Source organism: Ammospiza caudacuta, chromosome 2 (assembly GCF_027887145.1).
Source record: "Ammospiza caudacuta isolate bAmmCau1 chromosome 2, bAmmCau1.pri, whole genome shotgun sequence".
Classification (NCBI taxonomy): Eukaryota; Metazoa; Chordata; class Aves; order Passeriformes; family Passerellidae; genus Ammospiza; species Ammospiza caudacuta.
In genome coordinates this window covers 96,548,026-96,570,623 of record NC_080594.1, presented here as the reverse complement: position 1 = coordinate 96,570,623, position 22,598 = coordinate 96,548,026, and the positions used below count along the sequence as shown (strand labels likewise).

The window sequence follows — 22,598 nt, the reverse complement described above, 5'->3', positions numbered from 1 at the left end:
GACAGGGTGATTGCAATACCAGCCTTCCCTGGCTGAGCTGTCCAGGTGATAAATGACACTTCAACACATCCACTGTGTGCAAGACAGCTGTGCCTCTAGATTTGATACCTACTTGTGTGCATTGACTCTTTAGAGGTCTGTGTTATCTTTGAGCTGAGATCATTCAGGAAGACAGATGTCTAACCCAACAGGGAATGCAATGTGAGGGAAACCTCTCTGGCAAGAAGCAGTATAGGTCAGAATAAATTTTAGCTTTGCTTACGAAAGGAAAACAACCCATCCTGCAGAACCAAACAAACTGCACCAGTTTGAGCCTCCACCCAGAAATCTGGCAATCTAAATTACGCTCTCTTATTGAGCAGTACTTCCCTCCTCAGGAACAATGAATCAAACAAAATAAATAAATCTTTACACTTCCCTGTTCTTTCCACCTCCCAATTAATCAGACGTCATTTTGGAAAACCTAAGCATTCCACAGCAGGAGGCAAAGCTGCCATCGCAGAGCGTGCTCGTAGCGTCATATCGACCTCCGGGAGCAGGGCATGGGGCTGGGGTGGCTTCTTCTCATTCCCAGTCCTGGGCAGCGGGGAGCCCAAGCCTCGCAGGGCGAGCGGCCCGCGTGTGTCCGGCCGTGCTGGGCTGCGCCGTGCCGGGCCGTGCTGCCCTGTGAGGGGCTGTACCGTGCGGGGCTGCACCGTGCAGGACTGTACCGTGCTGGGCTGCGCCGTGCCGGGCCGTGCTGCCCCGTGAGGGGCTGCACCGTGCGGGACTGTACCGTGCTGGGCTGCGCCGTGCCGGGCCGTGCTGCCCCGTGAGGGGCTGCACCGTGCCGGGCCGTGCTGCACCGTGCCGGGTCGGGCTGCACCGTGCGGGGCTGCGCCGGGCCGGTCCAAACCGTGCCGGGCCAAACTGTGCCGTGCCGTGCTGCACCGTGCCGGGCCGTGCTGCACCGTGCCGTGCCGTGCTACACCGTGCCGTGCCGGGCTGCACCGTGCCGGGCCGGGCTGCACCGTGCCGGGCCGGGCTGCACCGTGCCGTGCTGCACCGTGCCGGGCCGGGCTGCACCGTGCCGTGCTGCACCGTGCCGTGCCGGGCTGCGCCGTGCCGTGCCGTGCTGCGCCGTGCCGTGCCGTGCTGCACCGTGCCGGGCCGGGCTGCACCGTGCCGTGCTGCACCGTGCCGGGCCGGGCTGCACCGCGGCCCTTGCGAGCATCGCTGCTGTTATTGATGCCGCTGCTGCTGGCGCTGCTGTCCCGGGAGCGGTGCCCGCCGCTCCCGCCGCCCCTTCCTGCCCGCTCCCTTCCCCCGTGGCTGCAGCAGCCCCGCCGCGCTCCCGACGCTTTACAGAAAGTGCAGCGGTGCGGGGATGCACGGCCACTGCAGAGCCCCAGCCGCGCTGAACGGACTGACCGAAATAAGTGGTTTTTTGCTTTCCTAAGGGAAAAAAAGAAAAGAAGAAATAATCTCTTAGGAATATTTTTCCACACATAGACACATTTTTTCCATTTCTTGGGACAAGAACAAGTTATTGGGGCCATTATTTACCCCAGGATACCTATCCTTATAGGCACTATATTGAACTTTCAGCCTACCAATTACTAGAAGAATTGTAATGAGCTATTAAAAACCTACCTACCCAATTCTTTGCAAATTGTTTTGGCATACCATGTCCTGCACTCTTTAAATTAATGGGTTTTAACACACAGGTCCAAAATTATAGAAAATAAACATTCAATTAAACCTGATAAAGCCTGGCCCATTATTCCCTTCCCTCATAGGCAGATGCCAAGAGATGATGTTTCTTTTCTAGGCTGTGGAGAAGACTTGTTGTCCATAGAAGTCCTTAAGAAAGAGCTGCTTTTCAGATCATCTGCTTTCTTTGGAGAAAGTGACTGATTTTGTCCAAGCTCCTGTGGTTGCATGAGCAGTTTTGAGTTCTGACATGCCTGGTTAGCATTTCCAAGATAGGAGATTCTAAAGTTACTGGGCTTTGAGTTCTTATGCTATGCTCTCAGCTTTACACAAGATCCAGAGGTGAGGAATTACCACCAAACATCAAGTTTCTAGCCTGAAAGCAAGTTGTGAAATTGCTGCAGATGGCCTGCCAGTACAGGATTTCTGGTACCGTTTCACAGAGCATCAGATAGTCCCAATAAGTTTCAGATAAGTACTCTGCGTTTTGGATGCTTATCTTTAATTCCTGATCTTTTGAAATTTGCCCCAATGCATTTCAAATCTGTCCTACAAACAGGTCTTCCTCTAAATTAGAATCTTAACATTGCTTTGTGTCTTTTCAGTGAATCCATGTGTTCATTTATGGTCCCAAGGGAAGACTAAATTAACCCTGCTGCCATTTCTTGAAGTATTACCAAATGACACTATTTATACTAGATTTAGCTGTAAATCCCTACTTTCAGGGGCAGTGTGTCCCAGAATAGTACAAAAAGGATGTTTTTCTGTCTATTTTTGAGGCATGAATAACATTAGAGAGAGACATCTTTCCTTTAGAATCTCAGAGGATAAGAAGTTTGCAGACTGAAATAATTAAAGGTATTTCTTTAAATGACTTTTCAAAAGGGTAAAGGATAGCAAATCAAAAATATTTTATTTAAAAAGTTTGTTACTGTTGTAGGTTCTGTAGCTCTTCATTACCTACAGCATTCCCATCTCTACCACCACCAATCATCCCACCCTTTTTCTGGTAGTTCCCTGAAACCTAGAGGTCTCTCTTTTCTATGACTTCCTTCCTCCAGATTCTCCCTTCACATTTCAGTGATGTAAAACAGCCAAGATAAGAAATAGCTGTCTCTTCCCAGGAGGAGGCTGACGGATGTGCAACTCAGAAGAACAATTCTGTTTTCCCTCCTGTGTTCCTGGGATGGGGGGTGGTGGGGAGTGGGGGAAGTGAGAAGTTAACCTCACTTTTGCCAGCTATGCCAGCTGTTGCCAGCAAAATAGACACAGCAAAGTACGTCAGCATTTTACTGCTCTCTTCCTGAAAGAACAGAATAGTTTAAAAAAGACAAGATATGGAACAGAGGTGGCTAATAACTTGTATGTTTGGTCAAAGTACAAAACTAGATAATTGTTCGTGTAATGTTTCCTATTGCTCTTTAAGCATCCGGCATAAACTGTTGTCTTCAGTCATGTTTCATGTAGGTCCCTTGTTGCTAGAAAGAGATCACTGGGGAGTTAGACTGTTACCATGGGGGGATAATAGTCACATTTGTTGTGGTTTTTTACAAAGAAAAGCATACTGGGCTTTGGGACTGTAAGAGTTAAAGAAGTATATTTGTGTGGAGGATGAGGCGTTTGTTACTGTGAGGTTTTAAGAGTAGCTTTTTACATTATTTTTATATTATTGATGTGGCTTAATTAGGAAAACACAAGAAATCATGTTTTCTTACTTACCTAAATATGATAAAAACAGCAAAAGCAGAAAAAACTTACTTGCTTGGGATCCTAATTCATGTTGTTGGAGGAATTCACAGGCAAGAACATCACATTTTATGATGGTAAGGAAGTTCTTCAATAAGCAAGAAGAGCCTGGGTTTCCATGATTAAGGCATACAGTTGGATTTAGTGGGACAACAGAGTTAAGGCCAACTGGGTATTTGCAGTGGGAGATGTGGGAGATTTTTTGGGGATGAGTAAGAAAAAGCAAGGTATTGAAATGTCACAAGAATTTATGAGAAATGTGTTATTATAGATACCCTTTATCTTTCTCAGTAAATAGTAGAAGAGAAATCCATAAAGGGTCTTAATTATTGCCATGTTAAGATCTTCAAAGATTCTTTTTGTCATGCCCATATTTTCAGTGCCTTGCCTTGCAGCATCAGTGGTGACCTAGACTCAAAATCTGGCTTGTGTGTGATAAAGAAGCACAGGAGCACCACAGGAACAAGCACTCCCCTGAGGTACTGAAGCCAGTGTTCTGTGTAGCAGTGGGCACCAGGAATCACTAATGCCACAAAATAAGGCTTAATGTTAGTGTGACTGTAACCTACTTTAGGGAGTTAAACAAATGATCTGGTGACCTAAGTGTTGTACAGAGAGAAGGAAAGAGCCTGTCAATGATTAAGGAAGGTAATGGGCAGCAGTCACAAAGGTCCAGGGAAACTGAAATATTATGCTTGAATTATCAGAACAGCAGAATCAAATGTTCATTAATAGACACTGCATGAATGGTGTAGCACCCTGAGAACTGTAGAGAAATGGTCCAGCTGTGCTAAAAGATTGTACTTGAGCAACATCAATAAAACTGAAACCAAGTTAGCAGCTTATTTGGGATCTCCTGCTACTGAGAAGCTTTTGGCTGAGTGGAACCCAATTCATCAGGAAAAACAGAAAATACAAGAAACCAGAAGAAAAGCTATTATATTTCACAGCTGGAAAATTAATTCCACTTGTGTGTGTGTGTAAGTACACTCTAAGGAAATAAAATGGATAAGGTTTGGAGGGTTTGGAGTAAATGCCCCCAAGACTTGTTTTACCAGCTTTCCAATTCAGTAAAACAGATCCCAGCATCTGGTGACTAGAGAAACCCTCTTCTTACCTTTCAAAATACAAAAGGGAAGACTACAAATTAAGTAATATAAACAGAGAATGGGAATTTTCTGTGGATTATTGCTTGGCTTGTTAGATGGAGAAATGAAGTTCTAGTTATGCAGCTTACAGGCACCAAACAGAACTTAGTCCCTCAAGTGCTTGGTGAGATTCACATCTGTGAACAACAGATGTTGCTGACAACGTGTGACCAGACTGAAGACCTCAGTACTGATCCAGCATGTGTCAGTACTGTTGCCTTTTCATGAAAAAGATCCGCTTTTCAAAAATCAACTGGAATAATTTCTTAGACGTTGGAAAAATAGGACACAGAAGGAAGGATCTAGTGACGAGTAGCAACGAAACTGAAAACTTTTGCCAGGCTTTCTGCTGGTGAAGCATTGAGTTTATAAAAGTAAATGGTGAGAGACTGATTCTTCCAGGAGGGGATATGTAGTAGAGTCCTTCTAGAAGCTTAATGTGTTTGAGATCTATTCTGCTCACAAAATATAGTGTAGATATTGACTTTTCCATGATCACAGAAAAGAAAGACAAGAAAAATATATGATTTTTCTTTACCTTCTGATGCCTGAAAATGAAGCTGTGGTTTTTGTGGTAGAGCAAAGGGTCCCTGGAGAAGAGTCTTTATGGTGGTTGAGCCATACATATAGTAATGATTCACTAGAAGCTTAATTCATCAATCTACGTGGGGAGAACCATCTTATGTCAGAGGAAAGCCACTGGGTTTTTGTATTTCAGACCTTAGAGAAGCCAGACCAGTGCCACAATAAGATGGTACCTATTCACGAGAGCAACAGTCTCATTACTGATCTTTAATCTGAAGATCTGCTCTGAACAGAGGCGTGAGATATGTGGTTCCAAGGAGGCAAGCAAGGACATAGAGCTTGGATTCATTGTTGTTGTTGTTGTTGTTTTATTGAACATGAATGTTGCAGCCCCATGTTATTTCACATCATTGCTGATAAAGTTTCTCTAAGATCTTTTCTTAGTCCTTGGGCATTTTTGCTCAATACCATTATGTTGAGCTGGCATCGCCTATGAGGAGTTTCACAGAAAGCTGCTTATAGCAAAGCTGTATAGATGCATCCAGTCTTCTGCTTGCCTCTGGATTTCAAATTCAAGGCTATTCTTCCTGGGTTAGGTGGTATATACAGCCCATACAGAAACATGTTCTGAATAAAGCATCAGTTACCAGTTTCTAAAACCTTTGAGCTTGATGAGCACTCTGGGATTTGTTCCACCTCTTGTAAGAGTCAAGCTCATATCATGAGTCGAGATCATATCACTGCATTCAGTGAGCTATAAATGCATTACTTACTTTTTTTCTTGTCTATTTTCTGCTTTTTACTGCCAAGACATGAGCATTTCTGAATTTTGCAGATCTGTTTGCAAAATAGCAAGCATGTCATGAAAAAGGATGTGAAAGAGAAGCCAAATGACATCCCTTAAGTCAGTTTAAAGCTCGATACTTGGTTGTTTATAATCTCAGTATGTTAGTTGTTTGTACTATGATAAGAGCATTTTTGGTGTGGAGGCTGAGCAACAATTGCAGCAATGCAGACAGTGTTTGTCTGTTGGTCAGGGAAGTGGACCGGAAAGCAGGAAGATCTGGGTCCCAGACCAAGCTGAACCAGTGACTCATCAAACTCTGGGAAAGTGCATTTAACCCAGTTCTGCAACATTGCAGGAATCAGCTCAGTTGCCAAACTGAACCAGAGCATGCTTTAAGTCACAAGTCAGTGGTAATATGGGAAGGATGAGCCCTTTTTTTCATTGAGTAAATAAATGTAATTTCCATATTACCATATCCTGAGCCAATGTTTCACAGTATGGCTGTGGTAATGCTCTTGTATAGTCAAGGGGATATTTGGAAGAAAGTGAAACCTCCCCTATTCCCCCCTTCCAAAAAAAAAAAAAAAAAACCAAAAAAACCCCAATAAAACAAACAAACCTTCCCACTCTTCCCATTAAAATTATGTGGAAACAGATATGCAGGATGAAGAAATATCCAAAGAATAAACTGTCATTTATTTTTTAGGATTCAGGGTAACAATTCAGCCATTCCAGGTTTCTGATTTTGTAATCTACAGATGCAAATACTTTATATAGACATATAGATTTTGACCCCTAACTAGGTAAGTAACTAAAAGAGCTCTTTGGCAGAAGAAAGAAAGATATCATGTGAGTTTTATGAGCAAATGTTTTAAGACATTTAATAAAATGAAAAGTATATAGGTGAGACAAGAGATTGCCAATGATAGTTGACTACCAGTTTTTATATCCACAGAGGCATATTAGTCTTTTCATTCTGAATACTTTCTTATGTTAGATTACCTTCCTTAACCTCATTGCAAATAGAAAAGCTTTCACAGATGTCTGCATGTAGCCCTGATATGTCAGATCCTCTACTGTGGCTTCTTTATTTGCTAAACCTGTACCCAAGGCTTTTACCAGCAGCAACACAGATCACCTTGGAGCAGAGGCAATAAGGCTCAGGGAGGAGGTAAAGTTTTGCAATCAAAAGTGGAAAGTAAAATGGGTCAGTAAGAAAGCTTGTTCTCATGGGCTTTTTCTTGACTGAAATAGAAAGGAAATGGTGGGTGAAGCATCTGACCAAGCAGTTAGCAGTAAACACTTCCATCATCGAATGCAATTCTTTTTCCAGTTTGCAAATCTCTTACCCATTCTTCTTACTTTTAAGGAAATACCAGTCCAGTCCCAAGAAGCAGTTCTGAAAAATTGCATAGCAAATTTCCACATTTAATATTTCCACTACAGTCATTTGTCTAACAGCCAACTCTGAAAATTGAGCCAGGGCTGTAAAGGTTATACTGGACTGGACTTACCCATCAGCATGTATGATAAATGCAGTGTCAGCCAATCTGTGCCATCACTGATAAACCTGTGCAGATCCATTCCTTCCAAATCATACTGTCAGGGATAATTCCATACTTTCACTTCTTGGTAGATATTTCTAATTGTGATTTATATAATTCTGCAGGAAGAATTTAAATTCAGCTTTCTTGCTTTCTTCATTATATCTGATTCTGCAGGGACAAGAAGATTTTAAAAGGCCATTGAAAACCATTGCCAACTTCATCCCTCCCAAGGGAAAAAAGAACTCCCAGGATCTTTTAAGTATTCACTTCAGAACCAGATCAGCATGTCTGAACCGTGTCTGAGCCATGACTGTAAACAGAACAATGTCTGTAAACAGTTATCAGAGGAAAATTAACTAATTCAATTGATAAAAGCAGTTCTGCCACAATCAAACTTTTTAAAGTTATTACAGACAACATGAAACAGGAATAAAATCTCTGTGGTTTTGCTCACATTTTGGGAAGCCCTGGCACCATTGCAGTGCACTGAAGAAAGTCCAGATGCTGCAGCCATGTGAACAGCTGTACAGCTGGTTTCTGTCAGTCCCCTCCCCACGAGCAGAGTAATGCCATTGCACTGCTGCTGGTTCAAAAGTAAAAAAATCTTTCCTACATTGGCTGGCTGGTTTGTTCTTAGTGTAATAGGCACAGATGAGTTCTCAGAAATACTGGTTGCCTATCTGAGGTATGATTAGCAACCTTTAAGGCTTACCAGTCACAAAGAATAATATGTTCTTAAGTTTCCTGAGTCTGCCAATTTACGTAGGTGAGTAAACTAGACAGGTCAAATAACTGGTGTGGTTTATAAATAGACTAAAAAAAAATATCTCCATATATAGACTAGCATCCAGACTTTCTATTGTTTCAAGCAAATGATATCATTATTTGGATGTCTTTCCAAAACTGAAAAGGACTAGACTTCGGAAACCAGAAGTAGTTAAATATAGAAATTGCTACTTTAATGAGTGAATGCTGTGGTTCATTATTATGCTACTAGTATGTGAACAAATGTCTTTCTGTTCTTAGGGATGGGAAAGGAGGTTTTATTCTAGTCATATAAGATATTGCACAAAAGCCAAATTCAGATTAAGAGTTGATAGGCTTTGACTTCATTCTTTTATGGAAAATATTCCAGTGTAACTGCACATATCAAGATCACACTGTTCACTAACTTGCACCTTGCATAAGCTCTGGGCAGATCAAATACAAAATGCACAGTGATTTGCATAAATAAAATACTAGAATAAAAATTAAAAGAGAAACAATCTGTGCTTTTCAGTGTCCCTAACAAGTGATTACGTCTACTTTGGCAAGTCACAATAAAATCACAGAATTAAGTCAAAGGACTTTTTTCATTGCTGATAACTAGAAAACACTTCTGACTTCTGTAATACTGTTTTTTAAATGACCTAAGTAGCTTCTGTGGAGATGCATTCAATTCCTAGGGGTGGGGTGTTGAGAACAAGGACTCATGTTAAGATATCCCAGAGAGACATCTAAGACCACCATCCTTTTAGATGAGGAATGTCATGTTGAATGTTAGATGAGAGTCTGCTGTCTCATAGGAAAAGATAATAGTGAAATAATACACATCTCCAAAAGTATTGCTTTACCAAAGATGGGATCAAGTTTAATAGGATATCAAATTTTACCTTACCAATACAGATTTTACTGTAGTTACTGCTGCATCATGTACCTTTCTCTCAGATTCAGCTAAAAAATCCTGTTTGAACAAAGAACCAGGTGACATGAAGTCACCTAAATTTAGGCATCTACATATTCAGGAGGTGTCTTGAGTTCTCATTATAATCAAGGAAGCCAATGGGCTTGCCTTAACTAATAGTAATAATTAATGTAGGTATCTTTGCTTACCTTTATTAATACATTTCCAGCTTCAAAATCTTACTAGGCTCATACCTGTGGGGTATTTTTTTTGCAGGCAAACCCAATTCTGACCTTGGTAAAACAGAGCAACACTTTTACTCTCTTTTTGTAATCATTGTGGGCCATAGGTACCACTTCATGGCTGCTTAATATTTGCCCCTTTGTAAGATGTAAGACATTTTTAACCATGGTTGCACGCTCTTCAAAGAGCTTCATTTTCCTGCAGTATTACTTGTCTCCTGCTACCATATATTCATGCCTCAGCTGATGACTAAGACAAAATTTGTCATTTCTTTAGGCAAGCTCAAACAGAGAAGTGCCAGATGATATTTTTCTTCCTTTTCTGGATGCAATTTTGTTCCAGAAAAAGCCTTTTGCATTTTATCCCTTCTTCATTAGTTCCTGAAAGCTGCAGCACTTTCATTCAGAGATCTGGGGCAAACTTTTAGGATTCCCTTTCCCATGGCATTACAGATTCTTCGAAAATAAGCAGGAGTGCTATATTTTTGTATAGAGGTGACTTCTTTTAGTTGTTTGACACTTTGAAGTGTTTTAACTGAGTTTTCCTATCTTATATTCCTCTTTTCTAGCATAACATATAATCACCTTGTGACAGAAAAAAAAGGAAAAATATGGCTGAAATCACCTTCATTACCTGTAAAATATGAAACTTCCATTCTCAAACCTCTTGACAAAAAACTGTGTCACAACATATGCTGCTTGCTTCAAAATGTGCTGTTTGCAAACAAACTCATGTTGGACAACTAGGCAAGACCCCTGGAGAGTTATTCAAATATCTGTGCTTTATACGTAGTCAGCTTTTAAGCATTTCTCTTTGCCTGGCCTCTTAAAGACCTTTTTTTATTTTTAATGCCTACTATATCACAGCTGCTCTTTCTGGATTTCATCTGGTTTTGTGGGTAAATATGTATTTGGATGAAAGCCACAAAATTAGAAATGGTTTAATGAAAATGTGATGGATACATTCACACTGTATCATATCTGGCTTCTGCCATTGTTCCAAGGCAGTGTCTCCAGACAGCAACTAGAGAACTTTATAATCTGAAGGGGGACAGTAAATAGTACCTCAAATAAAGTGAACATGTGGAGCTGTGAAGTTTCACTTTGAAATGAAACTATGCAGCCTTCAAATCAAGGCTGCATGCCAGGAGGTTCATATAATCAAGAGTCACAAGCAAGTCCATAAGAGGAAAGTCTTTTATAGCTTCATTTCTGAGAGATACAGAATTCATATTTCACATTTCTGGTTCCAACATACTTGCTGAGACACCCTTGAGAAGATCAGTTCCTGTCTCTAAGGGTCTTCTCAGCACTGGAGACTTTAAATTCTTGCCCTTCCTTTCCTTACCCCAGACATCAAACCAAGGTATCTCAGTCCCTAGGACCAGTAGTGCTTTTGAGTACTTCTCCTTTGTTGCCATTCCCATGCCCACCAGGACTCAGAGCTGAAGCAAGCTGCTTGCTTTCTTGGCATCCTGCTTCCCAGTTTTCTTGATACACTACTTGAGAGGGAGAGGGCATGTGGAACTTCACACCAGTTTATAATAAATAATTGATTACCACAAGTACAGCTCTTCTCATTGCATTGGGAGGACTCCATTAGGCAGTGGTTAGGAGACCAGCTCTCTTCATACAGCTGATGGGAAGTATCTTTTTGTGTTCTTCCTGGGACCAGTTTCCTCCTCCAGAGTTTTTTCATTGAAGGATATGTAAATACATGGCTCCCCCTACTTTTGGTGGGAAGTGTAAACATTCATAAGATTTTTAGGTCACGCACTAAATTATTCTAGTTGCCATGCATCCAGTCTGGAAAAGATTCTGGCTCTCATTCAAATATGAAAGAAAGAATTAGTTCTTAGTGAAATAATTCTCAGAACAGTTGGGGAGAGGATCCACACCCACATCTTTTCCTTCCTCTCTGACTGTGCCAATTATCTCTCCCTTTCCCTGGACAATTAAGGTCTTCACAGTGGTCTTACTGTGCCATGCAATAGCAGGACTGTTAGCAGGCATTTTCTGGTGGCTGATTGCATCTTTGACTTTGAGGAGAGACCAGGCCTGTTCCTGGGCAATCCAGGCCTTCTCCGCTGACAGCATTCTCAATACTTTGTTTTGAGTGATTGTTTATGCATATTTCTAGAGAAGTAAGTTTGGTAACAGGCAACAAATGTTTTCAGCTCTTAAAGGAGTAAAATGTTTGGTTTGAGCAAAGACAACTGTGCTGTCACATTTGAATCTGATGAAGTTCTTTGTCTGGTGATGATCAGCAGCAGGAGTACTCTGTCATACTCCTACTTTATTTTTTCTTCTTTCATTTGAAGGAAGCAAAAAAATAATGTTTCTAAGTCAGGGCTGTATAAACCGAATTTGAAATTAATGTCGGTATCAACAGCTGAAGGTCAAATGTGAAAGCAGAGGTTCGTACTGGAGGTGTGGCCTGGTCTGGTCTCCCTGGCACTGACACAGAGGCTGACTCTCAGGCATGCCAGGAATTCCCTCGGGACTTCCAGGCTGAAGCCTCACTGGAAGCATCTGAATGTGCTGCTCCAGTGTGCTGTACACTGCCCCACTGCAGGGGCATGCAGAATGTCAGCACCTCAGTCCTAGCTCAGTGCTTCTGCAAGCTCCTAAAACTTCTAAAACACATCCTTGGTGAAACTTTGGTGTACAGAATGGGGCTTGTCAGCACAGAGGTTAATGCACAACTACAATGTACAAAATGTTATCAAAGAAGATGTTGGTGTATGGAGTCTTTGATTCCAAGTTGCAATATTTTCATTATAATTTCCGTAATTATTTTTTGAGCTGTATGTAAGGAAATGGCTTATATTTCCTGGTCTTTCTGTACTCATAGAACTGTACTTTGAGGTCTGTCTCTGGTTGCTTTTGTTCTTTGTTAGAAAACCAGCCCTTGAAGTGGAGGTACTTGAATGGGCACGCAGAAATGACAGCTACCCAAATGTGGCCAAGATTAGCAACAAATAAATCATTACATGTGGAAAAGTTTAAAGAGAAGTGCATATGTATTTCTGTGTTTTTTAAGAGCTTGGCTGAAAGAAGCGGAATTTAAGTTGTCTATTTTTGGCTGAAGATGTGTAAATAGAGAAATAATACTGTTTGGAGAAAAAACAATTATGAGAAAGCAAGAGGGCAGAAAAAATTTTGAGTTGGGACACACACGTTGTATGCTTGCTGTACATAAAAATGAGATTTACACTCGGCAAATATGCACAAACATAGGTGGCACTTAACTTACATGTTTTCTCTTGCTTTTGTTTGAGCAGTGTTCATGTTCCTTGAACACGATGAATATATTCATCCCAGCACAGTGGCTGGGTAAGCCAGCTCTGGAGATGCTTAGCTTTGAACAGTGTGAACTTGAGCAGTGTTAGATGTAACTTAAGATTTGATGATTAAAGAAAACACCTCTAAGAACCTAGCATTTCTTCATTTGGCAAAGTAACATATCACTGTTGTTATTAGTAATAATTCACAACCACATCTCTGCAAGAAACAGTGAATTACAATTCTATATCTTCTTGTTATTATCATTTGTACAAAATCACTGAAAAAAATCTGATAAATTACACAAAAGGGCTATTAAGTTGTAATTCTACTGCCTTTGCTCCTGCAGTTGGTATTTAGGAGTAAGCCTGTCCTTCCTTACAAGCTTATCCCTTTTTACCCCACCTTCCCACAGGACATGCCTGGTCAAGAGACCTGTGGTCTCTCCCCGTGGGGCCTCCCAGTGGGCTTGTGCTCACAAGTCAGCCTCACTGCTGCCTGCAGATGTCCCTGCCCTTGCTTTTAGTATATCCTCACCACTTCCATTCTTCACCTAATTTGATGCCCTCTTCATCTTTTTTTTTATTTTCCAAGTTTTCACCACTCTTGCACTACCATTTCCCTGCCTATACTCCTCCCAAATAAACAAACTACTCTCAATTTCTTTTCCCTCATTGGTCCCATTTTTTAATGCTCAAAAGTTATTTTTTCTGACACTATTACCTAGGCAAAATTTTCTCTAATATGGTATTACCATTACAGTTGGCTGAATGAGACAGCGTTGCCTCCAAGGGCTGTGTTTTGACCCTGTGGGTCTCATTGGGAACATCAATGTTACACATTTCTGGACAGAATTACCACATTTCACTCTTGATTCTCCAACCTAATTCTAATTAAGCAGCACCTCACCTTATGCACAGAAAGTTTGCACACCATTGCAATGGCATAGCTCATTTTGTGTTTGCACATATGTCTGCTCTTAAATAACGTTCTTCACACTCAGTGTTCCCATCAAAGGATGTGTAGCTTCCTGTGAGGGTGAGACTTGGGCACTTAGCACAGGATTCATCTCATGTGAAACTGGACATCTGCTCTGTAGGCACAACTGAACCAGTTACCCTATGCTACATCTCTAATCCCCTTACCCTCCTATGATGAGATTTAGCTCTGGTATCTGAAATAGATCTGATGAGAGTCTCTGGGTGATCTAAAACAGCAGCTGGATGTTGTGCCTATATTGCATAAATCTTAAATTAGATCCTATAAACCCCATTTCTAGACTCTGCCGAAACTCTGGACTTCTTAGAGATTATACATCATCCAAAACATGAGAAAGACTTGGAGCTGAGAGGCTTCTCAGCAGACTCCTTCATACTTGAGGGCCAGTTCTTTCAGCTTGATTACACAAATCCTAGAATATCGTTCTGGTGCAGGAGCACTTCTCTTAATTTAACTGCATACTGAGCTAGTCAGGAGATCCATCTCCCCATCCTTACACTTTCTACAGGGGGTGGATGTCTCTGTGGAAGCTAGTCACCTCCACCCACCATTGTGGTTGAGAGAAAGCAGTAGGACCTTTCTGGGAGAGATGCAGTCCATCAGTTTAAATGCCAGTGTAAGGATGGGATGAAGCATGTCCTAGATGTGACTGTTCTTGCCACTGACCAAAAAGGCTCCTGCTCAGTTCAAAACAACCACATTGGGTTATCACCATTAGTGTTATGTTCCCAGAAATCTGTTTTCCTCCGGACACAAATAGTTGAGGACTTCAAAGTACATGGTCCATTGCTAAATTTGAAACTTTCAGGTTTTTGCATTCTAATTATTGACTGATATATGTCCATTTGATTTCCCTTCATCTCAATTGTGGGTCCATGGGTATAATTGTTTTTAGCAAAGTTCTACAAGAATCCCTAACAGACTTATTTTTGAACATTAACAAGCTTGTAAATCATACTGGTTTAGAATGTAACTGCCAGTAATGTAAGATCAAACAATAGTGCAGCAACCTTCAAAAAATTATAAATATTCCAGATATTTGTAATAGTGGAAGATAGTAGAAAATGCTGCATGTGACTAAAAGTTCCCAGAGTCATTCCACTAGCAGTTGAAAAGTGAAGAGGTGGAAATTAGGTAATAAAGAAAGCCCAAGTATAATCAAGAAGAGGTATGTTACTGCTGATCGCAAATGCTTTCCCATTATGTTCCCTACCCTTGGAGAATCTTCCAGATTTTTCTTTTCATTATCTGCAGAATCTGTGTGCATAAAAGGATACAAAATGAAAAAATAATGAAAAAAAAAAAGCTTCCTAAAATTGTGGAAGAAAACAATTGTGTCCCCGTATTAGCTGCTGGTATTGTTACAGCATGCAAATTAAAATATTGGATGGTGGATAGTACACAAACAATGGACCTTGAACTTCCATTTGAAATAAACATTAGCAGCCTCCTCCATTTTTTTCTTACAAGTGCACAAATATCTTAACATAGTTCTGATTCATTTTCTATTTTCCTCTTAACAACAGTTTACCAAATTTAGAGACACTATGCTATTTAAAGAAATAAACTTATTGTTCTCGTTATTTTTTTCTCAGTAGGCAAAACTGAGAACCCACATGATAAAATTACTGTATCTGTGTTTTACTCTTAGGCTGGGATATGCTGTTGTTTACAACACTGACAAAAACAGATTCTAAAAGTTCAGAATTGATTGTTACCAATGGCAGCACTACATAGCACAGTTCTCCTTAAAGTATACCCACATCCTCCAGAGGAGTATGATCACACAGGCCATTCATCTGCATGGCATCCATAAAAATTAATAGAACTATACTCAATTTCAGAGAAGTAACTGTGGGGAAAACTCTGTTAAATGAAGAATACTGAGAAGAAGATGCACATTTCATCTGCAAATGGGTTAATAAGAAATAAACTCCACAGAAATAGTGAGGTTTATTTAACTAAAAAATGGACCAACCTGAGCAAACTGCTGGAGTTCATAAAATTGTCTTGATTTAATATTTCCTCTAAACAATAGCTTAAACATAAATCAGAATTCATAACATGACACAGAATTCTGCTACATCCATGAAATAATTTCCTGCATAAAACACCTGACCTAGGTCAGGGCATGGTTTCAGTTTGGTGGACTGCTTTGATCAGTATGAAAACCCTACTTCCTCAATTAAACATGAGGATTAAATATAAAGCTGAAACAAAAGTGTTTTAGTATATAAAAGTACTTTAGATACAGACATGAACCTTCTCATGACAAGCATGAAAACTCGTTTTGGGAACTTTGTATTTCTGTGTATCATAAGATTAAGAGTCTGCTGTACAAATACGACCAAAGCGGGACTTCGGTAATGCTTGGTGCCTGCTCCATACCTTTTATTAATTTGACTGCCAGGGAGATATCCAAATCCCAGAGCTGTGTTTTCAGGTACTGTGAAGGCAGAAATGGATACCTGAGAAATGTGACTGAAAAACCTCAGGCATTGAGTAGAGGATTGCTTAGAGCCCCATGGCAGCTTTGGTTCCCGCTCTGTTTTAGCTCCTTAAGTCAGCTCTAGAGGCAGGAATAGCAGCATCACTGTCTATTTATGAAACAGCACAGCAGTTCAGAGCACCCATCCTGTTTTGGAGCCTTGTTTATATTCCCTTCACCTCCCTTTCAAGAGATGATGAACTCAAGCTCTGAAGGAGTCAGAAAAGTGAAGGCATTATTTGCTTTAGCCAAGAGGAGAACAAGTGACTTGGAGCCTGACTCTGCACCCTACAGCTGGGTTGCCTTGAGGTTTCATGTGAGGAGCACTGCATGTGAAATGCCCTGAATGAGAGATTCAGGTTTTCTGTAGCCACTAGATTAGTCCTCTCTTTTTCTTCTGCCTGTATTAATTATTCACCGTGGGCCAAGTCAAGTTCATAAATAGTGATGAGAAATCCCTTGCTCCTTTCCCAGATTACTTACTAGGCTGCTGGGTCATTTTCAGGGGTTCCAGTGTGCTGCAGGCAGGTCTTCACAACATTCCTTATCATTAAGTTACATTTATAAAAGTCACACCACAGCATGCACAGCGTCTCTGCTGTTCAGGTTTCTGAACCAGACTGGCTGTGGCTGCTGCATTCTGTGCAGGTGCTTGCATGGAATATAATCTGAGTTTGCCTGCCTGTTGAAGTCCATCCAAGGGTTTCTGTGGAGCAGTGCATATTTTGTGATCCATATATTTGTGGCCCAGGCCAACGTGGTTGTGGTCAGGCAGGGAAGATGTAACTGAAGACATTTACTTAAGCTAGGAGTGACTTCTAAATCACAGTGGTTGACTGCTAGCAAATTTTTTGCTCTTCCAGAATAGGTGGCTCTAGAAGAAGAGAAAGCAGGAGTTTGGCTCATGATTTTGAACATGATACCTACATCTTCCTTTATGTCCACCAATAAATATTTCAAAATACAGCAACCATTTGGAGCATGTATAGAAGGATATGCTGCATTGTGACCTAGGACTTAGTACATGTCCCTGAAGAATTCAAGCAGCTGCACTTCTGTGATGTGATATCTATTGCATGTGTCAAAAAAGATATGTGAGATACTGCTCAGCATCAAGCTGCAGTGTTTTGAAAATGTGGAGGGAAATAAATGAAGTAGCATTATATTTCTTGATGCTGATCTCCAAGAACTGGACAGCCACTCACAGTTGTTTCTAAGCGCATATTAAAGAGATTTCAGTTGTAAATCCTAGATCTGATCCTGGTCTTTGCTTTAGCATTTCCCAGCAAGTCTGCTAATCAAAGCTGATTGTGTTGTTTCAGGTATTCTAGCTGGTATCTTTTAACCTTTTTGTTATGTGTGTTCTGGTTTGCAGGGTGGGAAGAAATACACAGGACCATGTGGAGGCAGAGACTGCAGTGGAGGATGTCAGTGTTTCCCTGAAAAAGGAAGCCGTGTAAGTAACATTTTTTCCTTTAAATTGTTCTTGATGTTACAAGTCCAATGCTACATACTTTGCCATAGGTGGACACTAGACTGCTAAGAGTGCTAAAACCATTATTCTTTTTCAGGAAAAAGTTGTTGGTGTTTCATCTTACTTTCTCACAGGCTTGCAGATTTGAAGAAGTGCTTTGTTGTGAATGCTTTGTTATGATATGTAGCAGGCACCTATATCAAAAGATGAGGGCTAAGGAACCTGACAGCCATGACAAGATTAGATCAGAATGATGAAAAGATACCACATACATGCATAGGATATGGACATTTAATGATTTTAGAGATCTTTTCCAACCTAAATGATTCAATAATTCTGTGATTCTATATGATTTCCACTAGAGCAAGAAGGAACCATGCCTGCAAAACCTGAAATCCCTGCTGAAAGGCAACTGTTTAGAATTCCTGGCATTATGTTGTGGCTGACAGTCTGTTCTTTGTTCTGGGAACGAGTGAGGAATGAGGCAGAGGAAGGGAGATGGGGTGGAGGGGATTAGCCACCTGCCACAAAGAGCACTGAGAAATAGGGCAGGGCTCCTATCCTGTATGGCTTGGAGCCCTGGCTGGCAGCTCCTTCTGTACAGCTTGGTCTTCTGCAGCTGAGACAGTGACTCAGCCTTTTCCATCCACCCATCTCTAAGAATAGGTCAGGCAAGAGATGTGGTGGCAGGTCATGTGCTAGTTCTGCTATCACAAACCTCACAAGATTTTTCAGTCCTCTGCCTTCCCTCCACACAGCCAGCCTCCAGTTCTCATTCCCATTGCATTCCTCAAGCTTGACTCCACGTCTGAGTGGAGGGAGAGGTGGCAGGAAAGTCACAGTGTAGGTGGGAGGCAAGGAACATTGCTGTTTACTGCAGAAGTCCTGATGTCTCCATGGAAGTCAGATGATCCTGGGGCCACCATGCCATGGGGAATGTAATGGTTATACTCCCATGGCCTGGCCATGAGCTGCTCATGATCTGCTTTCCATCACAATAACCCAATGGCAACCTGATGATCTGAGGACAAACAAGCCTTCCCCTGAGACACAGCTTCCCATGGGGCTCCCTCCAGCTGTTACTGCCTTACCCTCGTCATCCAGCACATGAAGTTTGGCAAGTGTCTCCTGCCACTTCCCACTTTTGACTGAAAATCAAAAACTGATGCTGTAAGATGCTCACTAGAGTTCGTGAAAATATCTATTGCAAAACTATCAACTTTGAAATGTTTTTCATGCTCCTTATTGACTGAATGACCTTGAATTTCAAGTTGCCAAATGTGAAAGAAAAAAGAAGTAGTTAAACAAAACAACTGCATAGGTTGGAAAAGCTGTAAATGTGAAAATATCACAGTAGAGAAGCAGTCAGTCACTGACAAGAAGCTCCCTGTGAGTTGCTTCCTATCTAGATTGGTAAAGCGAGGGCAGATTTTATGTACTTGTTTACCACTCTCAGTTTTACCTCAGGAAATTAAGTAAACCCACTTACTAATGAGGTTGGCCTCCCTTTAAATAGATGTTGAAAAAGAGAAAAAGGACATGCTACAAAACATGAATTATATTTTACTGATTGTGGTTAATTGTGCAAGATGTGAAAAAGTATTGGAAAAGGGGATTTACAGAATTCTACACTTCAAAAATCATATTTTATCTGTCTGTAATTTACCTCTCAGAAATGATACACCTCATTCTGATTTAGCATACACTGCCTGTATTTTGTGTCTGCTGATCTTTTCAGATGTCATAACCTCTGTTCAACATCTGGTTTAAGGAACAGGATTGGCCTTTAGAGTCTAGTCAAGTTTGGCATGGCTTCTGGTCTCATGCTAATCCTCAATGGGAATATTTATTTTCACAAAAGCTCAGTATAATCTGGCACGGCACACGTTCTCTGTTCGAGGTGACTCATTGCATGCACAATAGAGGTTCCTGCGTGTTTGCACTTGTCAGAGTGCCTGAAGCAGTCTGGCAGAGCCTGCTTCTGCAGTGGCTCTCCAGCCCAGGTGCCACAGAGCTGTCACTTGCCTGCAGCTTGGGTAGGAGCAGCACTGCAAGGGTCTGCAGCCAGCTGTCAGCCCTGCCATCCTCTGGAAACTCGCCCTCTGTTAGTGACATATCTAAACCAGGCAAATTAAAAGCATTTTCTTTGGATTGCTACTAAATGCACATCAGCATCTGTTGAATGAAGTGAATTCACTGAAGTGGTAAACACAATTGCAAACCATGGAAGGAGTGAAGGTCTGAAGGAATTCCTGCTCTTTATTTATATGTGCTTCTACTTCATTTGTTGTCATTGTAGTCTTAAGATACAGCATATAAGGAAATAGGCTTAGCTTTATTTGTTGTCTTAATCCAGTAACTTTTGTTTTTAAAAAAGGGATTTTTTGCAAAATATGCCCACTGGTATCTCCTGAGACTCTGTGCTAGAGGCAGAGAGGCACTGTCAAGATGTGCAGAGATTTATCCAGGCTTTGGTGATCTGGGCCAAGTCTCCAGGTGTAAGGCATCTGGAAGCCCTGTGCTACTGTCTACACTGCTTTTGGTTCAGGACTGGTGAGGATAGGCACAAAGGCACAGGAAAGCTGATTCCTGCTTCACAGGGGCAGTTTCTAGGGGCAAAAGGCAACCTAGCACAAATCATGCACCCACCTAGCAGGCCTACTGGAAGGAGGTATGTGATTTTAGGTTTTCTCTACTCTGTTTTGCCTGGGCTTGACCCTGCAGCTTTCACTGGGCTCACACAGCTGAAATCCAGTGGGAACGGAAAAATAAAGCAGCAGAAGCATGATCTGCCCACTGTAGTGGTGGAGGAGTTGCTGCAGCTAAGGAAAAGCATCGTCTAGCCTGCAACCTCCTGCCTCTCATCTGAGCTGCTCCCAGGGCTGTGAGGACACCTGCAAATGACACTTTCTTCTTCATTCCCAAAAGGAAAGCTGGTCAAATCCAAATGTGCAGAGAATCAGGACATTGCTGATAACTGTGTTCGCAACTCACAGCAAATGCTGAGTTGTTTCTTGGAGAACTTTCTCCCAAGAAATGTCTTTCAGGCCATACACAATCCCCTTGAAGTTCCCACCTCCAATCCTGCTTTGTGTTCACATCTTCATAGCAGAAAGAGTAATCTTCCTTCTGTAAGCGGGTTTTGGTTTTCCCAGTCTTTAATGGCATTCTAGTCTTTGTTCTTTTCACTTCAGCCCAGTTATGTTCCAGTTGTATTTACTGTTAGCTGGCTACAAATACCCAGTCTAGGTAGATGGAGCAGGGGCTGCAGGAGCCAGGCTTGGGGACCAGCCTTAGCCTCATCTCCCCTTCTCACAGTGGGCAAAAACTCAGTGGAGTTACAGTGCAAATCAAAGCTCCTGAAGGAGTGTTCAAATCCACATGACCATGGTATGACCAAGAAACCACAGTATAAGCCTCAGTGGAGGACACAGAGTGAGAAGGCAGAGAAAAGACAGCAGACTTTTCTCCCTGAGACAGATTCATCTTCTAATTTTCTTCTATGGCAACTTCTCCTAAGTTGTTCTCCTACAACAAGAGACTCACCCTTTCCCTAAGGTGCATTTGGAGAACATAATATAAGGAGTACACAGATGCCTGGGTAAGAGGGAAAAGAGTAAAGGGAAACACTGATATGGTATTGAAATTCTGTTTTGAATGAAATGGAAAGCCTAATTGAAATGAATTTTTTAAAATCTGGTGTTTTTTCTTTTTTCCTCAAGAGTTTTATTGCAGCCCCTAAAATCTTGAGACTTATAGTTCTTTGTAAACCATGCATTGCTCAGAGAACAATATATGTGCCTTAAAATTTGTTAAACATTAATGCACTTATGTAGGAAACGATAACTCCATTCAGTACAATGGCCAACTGTTTGATCCATTGAAGTTCATAATCAGCCTCACTTCATCACCAGCCTAGAAGGCTTTATAGAAAGTGGAAGTGAGTAGAAATCTTTTTGATCTTTCTATAGAGTGAGAAATTGCACTCTTTTGTACTTCCCAAGTCAAGCGTCTAACAGTGCTCAAGCCATTTAGCCATTGTTTTTGCAAGGGGCTGGAATCATGGAAACTGAAATTATAAGACAGCTTTGTGTCCCCCCAAAGGCCACTTCTTGGGAAAGCCCAAACATTTATTTTTAACCTAGACTAACATGAGTGTTCACTAGCAGTCCTTTACAGCTGTTCTATTGCTTTCACTGATGCAGTGGCCAAGGGCAAGCTATTACCAGTACACCTAAAATTACTTCTGTCTGCTTTTGGATGCTGCACAGTTGGGAAATGTAGTGTGTGATATTTGCTTGCAAACATTTTCCATACAAGTTTAAGCCTTAACACATGGGCTAGATTTAGAAGTGTTTCTTCATAATTAAAAACAAACAACAAAATAGAACACACAAATATTCTAAAGTCAACTCCATTATTAAATTGTAGGGAAATGTTTAAATCCAATAAAATAATTTTATCAACTGTTAGTGTAATTCTTGTATATCATAATTAACTGGCTTCCAAGCTGGTATAGTGGCAGTAGCTCCTTGTAAGTCTGTTGGTGTAAACTGATATATCTGATTAAATCTGATTTTTTTTTCTCCACAAAATAATAACATTAGAAACATCTTCTTAATTATTCATCTAGCTCACTATTCTGTTCCCAAAAGTGAACTGCCATAAGAGATGCTATTTATAGGGAGCACAGAGTTCTGGCAATTTTCTGCAGTCCATTCACTTGCACCCAAGATAACCTGATTTAAATATTCCTTCTGTATCTGTGTTTTGTCCTGAATTTTTCCAATCCTTTTTTGAAGCTACTGTAACTGTGTGTCTTTGCAACCTCCGGTGGCACTATTCAAATTATATAAATTCTGTAAATCACTGTGTGACCTGTTCTAAGCAAAGCTCCCTCTGGTTTCCTCAAATACACCCTATTTCCAGTACTGGGAGATTTTGAGTAAGTCTGTGTTTAGGTTACTCACTGTTTCCCTAATCTTGTAAATCTCAGTTATAT

At 41.1% G+C, this 22,598-nt stretch overlaps 1 protein-coding gene across 1 annotated transcript in view; it reads left to right on the top strand.

Annotated features, from left to right (window-relative positions):
• Window positions 1-22,598, top strand: part of COL4A2 (collagen type IV alpha 2 chain) — a 146,376-nt gene that overhangs the window by 24,417 nt on the left and 99,361 nt on the right. The window contains exon 4 of the mRNA XM_058823172.1: window positions 17,498-17,578. Coding sequence (XP_058679155.1) covers window positions 17,498-17,578 — 81 coding nt within the window. The remainder of the gene's footprint in view (window positions 1-17,497; window positions 17,579-22,598) is intronic.